Below are 10,681 nucleotides of genomic sequence, written 5' to 3'. Positions count from 1 at the left end.
CTCTGAGGGGATTTGTGTCTGTCAGGGTGAGATGGGAAAGACTCCACCAAGAAAAAAATAAAACACTACCAATGTTCTCTACTTTAGATGTCCATCACACCTTGATCTCTAAAGAGTTGCTGCCCACAACCAACCAGAGCAAGTCTGGGAAAGTCTGTTTTATTTAGGACATTTTTGCTAAATATTCTTCTCTTTTAGTACCATGACAATGACAAAATTCAAATGAAGCTGCAATATGAGAACACTAAAATACCAATAAGGTCACTTGATGATGTTTTTTTTTTTTTTTTTTTTAATAGCCCAACCTATGACTTGAGGTCCTTGTGAGATAATCACTTTGATCTTATTGCTGAATTTGGCCGTGATTCATGTTTTTGTGTCATGTTTGCTAAAATAGCTCAGTTAGTAGATGTTATATGAGGGCCACACCTTACCCCTCATCCGCTCGCATTACACAGCCTACCTGGAGGATTGCTATGGCAACAGGTTGCCAGTAGCGACGGGGTACCACTACATCCCTGCCTGTGTGACTGCGGGGATGAGCGGCGCGTCAGGACAAGGAGGGAAAAAAACACAAGCGAGCAGCAGAGGGTGAGGTCTGTGCCGGCTCAGTCAGCAAAGACAGAAGAAGAAATCAGCACTGCGAGGCTTTTTTTTCCTGTCATGAACTGAGGAGCTGTGCGTTCTGCAAGGACGCGTCTGTTCGCTGTGTTTTTTTTAATCGGTCCAAGAGGCTGAAAACAAGAACCGTCGGATCCAGCGGAATGGAGACCTGCCGCTGACGGAGATCCCCGAGCTCCCCTCTGATAACAACAGGTTAGTGTTTACAGACTCGGTCACTTTCACCTGCGGCTCACACGACCACATCCACGGTTTTAAAATGCGCCCGGTTTCTGGGTTTGGTTTTTAATTTTGCGGGGGGCTTGGAAAAGATGTGAGACGCACCGGGGGCGAAGAAAAACGATGGAATCTGGACGCGTTTTTGATGCATCCACGTGTGCAGAGAAGGAGTCCAGCTGTGGCTCAAACAGGCTGCAGGCAAACTGACAGTTGAGTGAAACAACAGGGGCAGTTTTAGATGGAATGAGCATGGAGGTTATAGGTTCATTTTAATGGCGGATCATGATTTTATACTGAAGTGTCGTTGTGCATTCCTGCGATCAGTCTGCGGGTGTGTCTACCTTTGATCACACTTGCATTTGGATGTATCAGGCAAAAAAAAAAAAAAAAAATCAGTATTAGGACTCATCATACCAACACTGTCTTGCATGTCTACATTTACTTCATACACATTTTTAGCATGTGTTCTTGGATGGAGTCACATCAGCATCTCAGCTAGAATGTTTTCCTCTTTTGCTTGCAATTTAAATTTAAAAATAGGCCTTGTAGATTAATTTATGCGAAATTCTAGTTTCATTGTGAATTGCTACAGACATATAAGGGTAAAATAGTTGCATTTTATTCTAATTTTCAAAATCTTGCAGTTTTATTGACTTTGGTATTAAATAATTTGCATGTATTTGCTTCAAAGGTTTATTTGTCACATATATAGACTGCAGGGTATTTATAATGAAATGCACCAATGCAAATATTAAGAGTTGAAAAAAAAATCACATAGAGGGATTAAAATAAATAGAAAACAATAAAAGTATATTTAAAATATACATTTTGACATATATTTAATGACAACCTTTTCAGTTAAATGTTGTATTATACTGCATTTCTACATTATGCAAATCATTAACTGTCATTCCGCAGTCATTTTTTGCAGTAATTTAATAATATATGCCATTTTATACTGTGAAATGACTGACATGTTGCAAAATGAAGCCCAACGATTTCCCTTAACCATTTAATTTTATCTGCTCTAATGCTATTTGAATTCCCCATTAGTCATATTCACACCACACACACAGCCTGATGGTTCCATCAGCATTTCAACACAACTGCCTTCATTTCTAAATGACTCAATATCCTTGACACACTCGCTTCCTTGTCAATTTTAATCTCCGTACCTGAAACAGTTTTATCTCCTCTCCTCACCACATCGACTGTCACTGATGCCGTTTACTTGAACAAAAATAACTTCTGCTTTTAGATAGTTTCTAAAGTCAGACCTGCTTTTTTTTAATCTCCGTCATCTGAAGGCTATTTCTGGCCTACAGAAGTAATTATTTTACCTGAAATGTAGCCGCTGATGAGCAAAGGACATAAATAGATAATGTGACTTTTTTCCCCCTAACATCTCCTTTTGAAATGAGAAGCTCTTCCTGAAGTTGTCACTGGAAGCTTAAATGTTTAGTGTATTTCTATGAAAAGCTGTCAAGAAAAGCTCCAAACTCTGAGCGCTTAGTCTTAGAGCTGCTGATGATGTAAATGTTGGGATTCTTTGAAGTGCATTACATAACCTTGTAACAAATAGCACAGTGGTTTCTGGCCTAAACTGCTAATACTCTGTAACCTCACTGTGTCACTGGAGGGCACGACGATGAGATTATGAGTTGACAGTAAACGCTGACGGAAAAACCAGCAGACAAAGAAAAACAGTCCTGCTCCTTATCATTTTTCACAGTGAGGGCAATGAATCACTGCTGTGAAATATCATTTTTGAGTTTTAAGTGTGATGGATTACAGGCTGCTGATCAGCCAGGCAGGGCTGAAGGCTGCTCTCCCTCTCTGTCTCCCTCCCGAGAGTTGCCAACAGATATTTTTTTTCCTTTTAGGCAGAAAGAGACAGCTCTTCTGCCTGTCTTGTCACTTCGAGTCGTCTTATAACATATTCAGCACTCCTCCCAATGATTGTCAGTCTCTGTGACAGCTCTTTACGCTTACAGAAGCATAACCAGAGGACACAACCCAAAAAAGATTGGAGTTTGGCTTATGCAAACATTTCTGAGAGGCAAATTGATAACCTGCTAATAATCTGATTGATGTGAAAATAGCAGGGCGGAGCCAAAGAGGCAAGAAGTTTTTCAGAGAAGCTGAGCTGAGATTGTGTGACCTGGATCTCGATGTGGCTGTCTTTCTTTTTACTTACCAACAAAACGACAAAGAGCACAACTACAGTGGAGTCACCAAGAAGTCAGCCAATTAGAAAGCAAAAATAAGGGAAAATGATAAAATTACCTAAATTTTCATGGTTATGTGCATTGTAATTTTACAGAACTACTTCAACCTCCTGTATCCACCATAATCATATTTATGCACATTTTTTCTAAAGCAACAGGCAGCTCCATGAGGCGTTTGGGTGTGTACACCACTCTGAATTTCTAGATCATTTGTTTTACTGTGCAACTTATCGATCAGAACCCTCCATAAATGTTAATAGCAAGGTTTATGACAGGAATAACAAGATTGGAAAGCAGAACCTGGAATTGTATTAATTTCTCAGATATTCCTCTATTCTCCAGTATTCCAGACCTTTTCAAAAATTCATCAAATAAAACAAGAAGCTTTGGTTGAACTGTTTGCAACACTTATTTTAAGAAGTCAAAAGCTAAAAGATTTTAGAACCTCCAGCTGCATCTGACTCTTCATGTTGCTTGCTCTGATAGGTTTTTGTTCTACTTGTATCACTATGTCCTCACAATATGATAATTAAGCAAGTTAAATGGATATGAAAAAAAATGCACAAAAAAACATTGTGTCAGTTGAAAAACCGCTTTAGATGTCTGAGCACTCTCATATCCAAGATCTAAATAAATGATTTTGTCTGTAGCCCTCCTGTGGTGTAAAGAAAAAGACAAATTCTGAGACTAGTTTGCAGAAATAACTCACAGTGAGAGTTTGCTCTGCAGGAGAAACAGCATCAAACGATGAGCGGCACTGTTGACTGTTTTGGAATTGATTAATTTACCTCCTATAGAACAGAAAACCCAACTGTCTTCTCCTCCATATTCATCATTGTATTATCCTTTTAGTGTGAGACAAATGATTCACACAGCTGCAATCCTATTTTGGTGGAGGAAGAAAGAGTCATATTTTTTGTTTGTTTTGATTAAGTAACTGAATTTGATGAACAATTTAACCCAACCGCCTGTAGGGCAACTGTTGGGGGAGTTAAATTTACCCCCTGATTTCTGTTGTTCTAAACTTGTATAATTGTGAAACACTACAACAGTATATCAAGTTATATACTAATTCAACATTAGCTGCCTAGTCTGCTGTAATTTAATGTTAATTTAATCTAATTAATTGAACTCCAAACATTTTTTTACTTAAATGAATCAACTTAGCATAAATCTAAATGTAAAGTGGTGTGACCTGAACTGAAAGGTCAAGGCCTTATCATATTATATTATAGAGATTCACTCTGAGCAGCAGTTTTGGGACAGTGGGGGGAAAAATGCTTTTCTAAAAAAGAAACCTGTGGCAGAACCAGGATCAGGGAGGGCAGCCATCTGCCTCGACCAGTTGGGCCAAGGGGAAAGCATAGATAGTTGGGGGTTTTTTTTGTCAACAAATCACATGTATGGTTCAAAAGCCACAATCTATTAGTTCATCTCTCAATATTTTCTAGCTTGTAGTCAGTGCCAGGCCCGCTTGTTACTGCTGAAGATGTTACAATTTAAGGTTACCTCACATATATAGTGTCATTTTTATAAAAAAGCTGATTTCCTAAAGTTGTTGGTCCCTGAGATTTTTAGGAAACTTTACTCAGGAAATAGTGCATTTGTTGAAAACTGTTTTAGCTGTGCACTCTTAGAAACAGAAGAGCCTCGAGGAACTTTTTAAGGTTCCTCAGCATCATCACAGTGGAAGAACCTTCGTATCCCACTGAAAGGTTCTTCATATGGTGTTTGGGTTTTTTATCCCCAAACATAAGAAAGAATTCAAAACTATATTGTAGATGTTTTTAAATAAAATGAAGTTACTTGTTTTCCATTGTCACTAATGGAGACCTTGGCATTGACAGTCATTTGTACACAAATCTGTTGGCAGAAGGTCACAAAACATTCCAAATAGACAAAACCAGTCTCTAAAACTTGCCTTAATATCTTGAATATTTTTCAAAGGAGCACCATGATTTAAGCCAAAAAACTGTAACCAAAAAATTATTTCTCAGTATGCTTTTTAATTGATTAATAATTATCCTGACCTCTGCTACACTTCAAATAATGATTTATTGTGTTTTTAAAAAGACAATCTCTGCCACAGCAGCAGCAACAGCAGAATACAAATAGGTTCTGTAAATACTGAGATTTTTAAAAAATCTGATTAAAATAAGGCATTATAATACATGTCAATTTGTCAACCAAAATTACTGTGAAATATGTTCTATATTCTATTATTTAAAAAAAATACCTGTTGAAATATTGCAATATAGAAAATACAAGTAGGTTTTAAAGATAAAATTAATAAAACATGCATATGTAAATGCAGGTGTTAGTGAGAACTACACAAAATTCTTCCAGGAACACCTTTTGAGATTAGAGGTTCCGTGAGCAACCTTTTCTCTAAAGTGAGCTGTGAAGCATAAGTTCAAGAACCCAACAAGATCTCCAGAGAAAATCTCCAGAGTTCTTTGGATCATCACAGCTTTAGTGAATAATTACAGCATTAGGATTGGATATGTGGGATTGAGGTAATAAGATATGCAGAGAGTGTGCTTGTTAATAGTAGAAATTTGTTGTCATTTTTGGCTATTACTGACAAAAAACAAAACGCAGAATATTACCATTCTTCTCCTTTGCACCTTGACAGAACCATCTATATATTCTTTGTCACAGAGCCTCAAGCTTAGGTAACATAGCAGGACCCACATGAAGGCCGATATTAAACTTTTGTGATTTGTATTCCTAATTAAAATGCCAGGTGAATTAGACCAAACCAGTTGACACACTTTTCTGGGCCCCTACAGTTCTGGGCCCCTGTAGCAGCTGCACACTTTGTCTGTTTGGTAATCCGTCCTTCATTGGCCTGCTGTAGACCCATTTATATTCATGCTTCATTTACGTAACCTTGTCTGAGGAGAAATTCATTTCTCCTCATGCATGACAATGCTTAAAATAAATGTTTCCACTGAATCTGAATTGCTGAAGCAGATTGGTTTCATATGAATGTGATTCATCTGTGGCGGGTTTGAAATTTCTGAATAATACGCTGCAGCTTAATGAAGCCAGTGACATATCTACCTCCAGAGCAGCATTGCCTCCAACAAATGTCGTGTCACTGAAACTCCAAAGTGCCATTTCAAACCCCCTGAGCTGCTGAAAGTCAAGGCCAAAGGAGTCCCTCGAGCCTACTTTACTCATGGAGCAGGCTTTTTGCCCAGAGTTCCCAAAATAAACTCATCTAGACGCCACTTTGTTGTGGGTGGAGACACTTTTTTTGGTTCCTGTCACCCCTATAAAATCATGAGATCTAAGAATTTAAATTATTATGTTAATTTGCTGTTTCACATGTCAAACTGCAGAGGACATGATCTATAATCCGTATATTTGGATTTTCACACAGGTCTTATCCACTGAGCCCATCTTCCCCTCAAAAATCTTTAAGCAACCGACAAAGAGCTGGAGCCGAGACGATCAAGCATGGATGTGCCCAGGATGGCTGAGGGCCTCTTCAGCAGCACGCTGTCCTCGTCAGGTGGTGGCCATCACGTGCCTTCCTACCTGACGCTGGAGCAGAAGGCCGCCTTCGTCTTCGTGCTGCTGCTCTTTATCTTCCTGGCCCTGCTCATTGTGCGGTGTTTCCGCATCCTGCTGGACCCCTACCGCAGTATGCCCTCATCCAACTGGACTGACCACACTGAGAAAGACACATTTGACTACCGCATCGTCTGAGGAACGCAGATTAGCAAGAAAACTTCTAAACAGACTGATTGGATGCTTGGAACAAATGACTGCCGATTCACCAGGAAAACAACAGCTTTCAGAAAATCTTCTGAAAGCTAAGACTGAAAAAAAATTGGACGACGTGTTGTCGTCAAAAATGAGCGCAAACCAGAGTTCAACAGCTTCTCCCTGCCAAATCAAAAGAAAATTCTTTAACAAGACAACCAGAACTTTACTACTAAGAATATTGACCGAACCACAAACTAACATGGCCCTCAGTCCAGGTGATGCACCAGAGCCAATTAGGGTTCACCCATAAGTCCCTTCCCCTGCCATCAGTTCTCTTGTGGACTACCTCACACCTCCTCCATCTCATGTGTGGAAGTTTTCGCTCACATCTCACACAGGGTCGAGTATCTTTTGAGATCCAGTTGGATAATAACAGTGTTTACATCTTTTCATGTTTACTTACGTTCTTGTTTTTGTTTTTTTAATTGATAATGTAGACAATCAGTATTTGAACTAGTTCAAGTGAAAAAAAACTATTTGCAGAGTGAGGTTGTCGAAGTCTTTTGTTTTTGTGTATTTTGTCTTAATTTGTGGACAGATGTGAGAGGAACAAGACTTTGTGTGAGTGATATGAGTCAGGCAAAGGAGAATTTAATGCCTTATGTCTTTGTAAGATATTCTCTGATGGTTCTTACCCTCTGGACAGGAAGAAAAGGCCATGAAAAGGTTGGTGTAGAGGTCATAAAGCAGGGTTAATAATCACATAGAGGGACATTGTGGTGGAAAACCTCCCTTTAATTTTTAGGAGCCGTTTGAACAGACAAGATGCCAGTGGTGAGTAACTCTTCTGTGTGTGTGATTTAAAAAAAATAAATAAATTGTCCTTTCAGTCATGAAGGGACCTTCGGTGTCCACGTCTTTAGATGTCAACAAACTAAAGAGGTATTGAAGAAAAACAAGTTTACTGTGCTGTACCGTGTGCCTAATTTGAAAAAAAAAATATCGAGATAGATGTTTTAGAAAAAAGAAAGAAAATGGGTTCATACTTTTGTCTTTAAATGTAGTTTCTGTTTTTGTGTGGTGCCCATTTAAAAAAAAAAAAAGACTTAAACAGCATTTTACTGCCTGCAGTTGGTATATTGACAGTTGGTATGCCAGATCTGCAGAGTGTTGATGATGAAGATGATGATAATTTCTCATCAAACCCTTTACGAACTGATGTTGTGGCTCTTTTGTTGGGCAACTTTTCAACTGTGCGCCTTATAGTGTAGATTGTTTACAGTATCGTAGGTAGTGGAGACACTGCTAAAGTGACCGTGTCTTTGCACTTCACAGAGATGTCATACAACCTGGTGAAAATTTGAAAAAAATAACAAAGTACGTTCCCTGATCTCATTCCTGCTGGGGCAGCAAGTGAACTGTGACCCTTTTGACGACATGTGACGTTCTTGTGATCTGCTGTGGCCTTTTCCTACCTAACACAGATGTTGCGATGTTGTGCTGAGGTGGTGTGCTTTGGGTTTTTTCTTTCCTTTTCTTTCTTTTTCTTTGTTCCCCGCATGTATTTTTTGCAGAGTATTCTCTCCGTGCATGATAAATGGTGAAGTGCTTTAATCCTGATGTTGTAGCTGTTGGTCAGTTGCTCTAGCAGCTATTTCTTGTCTGTACTGGAGCCTTTTGTTTTCCATTTGTTTTTCGCCTGAAGATGCCGGGTTTTTTTTCTTTTTCTTTTGTTCTTTTGTAATAAAAATGATCAGAGCGCACAACTGCGTTTTTAATGTGTTTTATTTCGGCAGGCTGATTCACCAGGCGTTAAAAGTGGCAGGTGGTAAAGACAAAAAAAAAAAAAGTGTGAGGAAACCGTTCTTCCAATCCCTCCTGCCCTTTTTGAAGCGGCCGTATGTGCCGGAGGCCCAATACATTCTTTTCCCCATTTTATCAGCGGCTGGCAGTGGTGGCCGGCAGGTGTCTCGATTGGTTTCCTGTGAACCCAGACACTTTGTCTGGCTACACACACAAACACAGTAGTCTCCAGGCTCCAGGCCCAGGCTGCTCTTTGAGCCGAGACCCTCCAGAACGCCACGCGGAATAACAATCTTCCCCCTGACACCAGCGCTGAATATGTTGATATGCAATCATCTGCTGCACACCTCCTTGAAAAACCTGCATCATCTCTCACACTGAAGCAAGACGAGGAGAGATCATTCTGTGATTTTGTTTGCGAATGAATACATATGCGTCTTGTGTTGTGTTACTTAATAATTCTGCTGATATCACGCATCCACAGGTTTTTTATTTATTTATTTATTCAAGGAAGAGCAGGGGGCGCTGAAGCGGATCAGAATTTTAAATGAGAGCTGATCCCACTGAGGAGAAATGTGCAGTCTGTGCTTTTTGGATTATTATGTAAGAGACAACCTACGCCTTTACCGGAGCCTTTCACAATTTGCTCATTTTAAAAAGTCAAAATAGTCATATGGATGTCATGCTCGCCAGATAATGGCTGGTAATATGAAGGCAGAACTAAATATGCATCATTTGTTCACTCTGATTCCTAGTCTCGCACAAAGCAAACTGGCAGCAGGAGGAAGCCAGTTTGTTACGCAAGAAGCTGTAAGTAGTGAAGATTACTGGGAAGAAGGAAACATCTGAGGAGAAAGTGGATCCATCACTTGAAAATGACACCTGACAGTAAACGTATTAAAGTTTTCAGTCCTCTTAAAACCTCTAAAAATATTTTTCAGTATCACCCAGGGGGCCTTCAAAGTTTGATCATTTCCAGTGATACCCAGAATAGAAACAAATCATTCTGGAATGAACGCCTTCATTTTATGTCTCTGAAATCTCATTAGCACATGCCAAACAAAGATTATAATCAAATCTAAATACACATAGCAAGTGGGAGCGGCGGCGAGGAACACGAGCTATTAAGGATCAATATCACAGTCATGCTTTATGCAACATGACTCATATTAAAAGAAAGCCACTGATAATTGAATTATTTTCATTCTCTGCTGTGCACGCTCAGGCGCCTCAAGCCGAATCTATTCCCTTCCCAAACGCCCCATTTCACTATCCAGCCTCCAGTTAATTTAATGGTCTCTGAACAGGTTGGAAAGGATTGTTCCCCTGTGAATGTGAGTGGCTGTGCAAGAGGACATAAGGAAGAGAATATTGATATTGCATAACTGATTTTGCAGTGATTCCTTTTATTCTCAAGAGCTGGTGAGTTTTAAAATAAGCTGTCGCCTGTTTCTCCATGTGAAGGTCCAGGGAACATTTGCAGCAAAGAAAAGAGGATCCCACCAGAATTTTTCAAAAGTGCTGGAGGTCTGAGCCCTTTAGCCATGTATTTGCATCACCGTGTTCATATATTCTCACACATGGATTAGCCATAATATTAAAACCACTGACAGATGAAGTGAGCAGCATCGACAATCTTGTTACAGCGCAATGCTCTGCTGGGAAACCTTTGGTGCAGGCATTCATGTACGTGTCACTTTAACATGTACCACCTACCTAAAGACTGTTTCAGTTCAAACACACCAGCTCATGGCAACGGCTCTTCTTGACGGCAGCAGCCTCCCCTAGCAGGACAATGGACCCCAGCTCACCATGAAAACTGCTCAGGAACAACTCGAGGAACACGACGAAGAGCCCAAGATATTGATCCGGCCTCCAAACTCCCATGATCCCAATCTGATGAAGCATCCGGAACAATCCCAGTCTAAAGCGGCCCTGAAACCCATAAGAATCCCCTGCCAGTGTCCTGATAACAGATAGCACAGGACTCTCCCCAAGGTTCTGTGCCCCACTGGGTTACAGCCGTTTTGGCAGCATGGGGGGAAACTGCACAATACTAGACAGGTGGTTTAGTAGTTGTGACTGATCTTTGT

The 10,681-nt window shown here is 39.9% G+C and overlaps 1 protein-coding gene across 1 annotated transcript; it reads left to right on the top strand.

Moving 5' to 3' along the window:
• The first annotated feature begins 513 nt into the window (after positions 1 to 513).
• On the top strand, positions 514 to 8,551 carry LOC111573010 (cortexin-3). Its single transcript, XM_023276930.3, has 2 exons — positions 514 to 816; positions 6,457 to 8,551. Exon 2 carries the CDS (start codon positions 6,534 to 6,536, stop codon positions 6,783 to 6,785), a length of 252 nt encoding a protein of 83 aa, XP_023132698.1. The 5' UTR covers positions 514 to 816; positions 6,457 to 6,533; the 3' UTR covers positions 6,786 to 8,551.
• The last annotated feature ends 2,130 nt before the right edge of the window (positions 8,552 to 10,681 follow it).

Source organism: Amphiprion ocellaris, chromosome 9 (assembly GCF_022539595.1).
Source record: "Amphiprion ocellaris isolate individual 3 ecotype Okinawa chromosome 9, ASM2253959v1, whole genome shotgun sequence".
Taxonomy (NCBI): Eukaryota; Metazoa; Chordata; class Actinopteri; family Pomacentridae; genus Amphiprion; species Amphiprion ocellaris.
The sequence above is the reverse complement of the archived record's forward strand: the minus strand, read 5'-3'. Positions and strand labels throughout refer to the sequence as shown.

Bases quoted from the DNA above. Each gene is read 5' to 3' on its own strand.
- LOC111573010 (XM_023276930.3), top strand. From the start codon at position 6,534: ATGGATGTGCCCAGGATGGCTGAGGGCCTCTTCAGCAGCACGCTGTCC.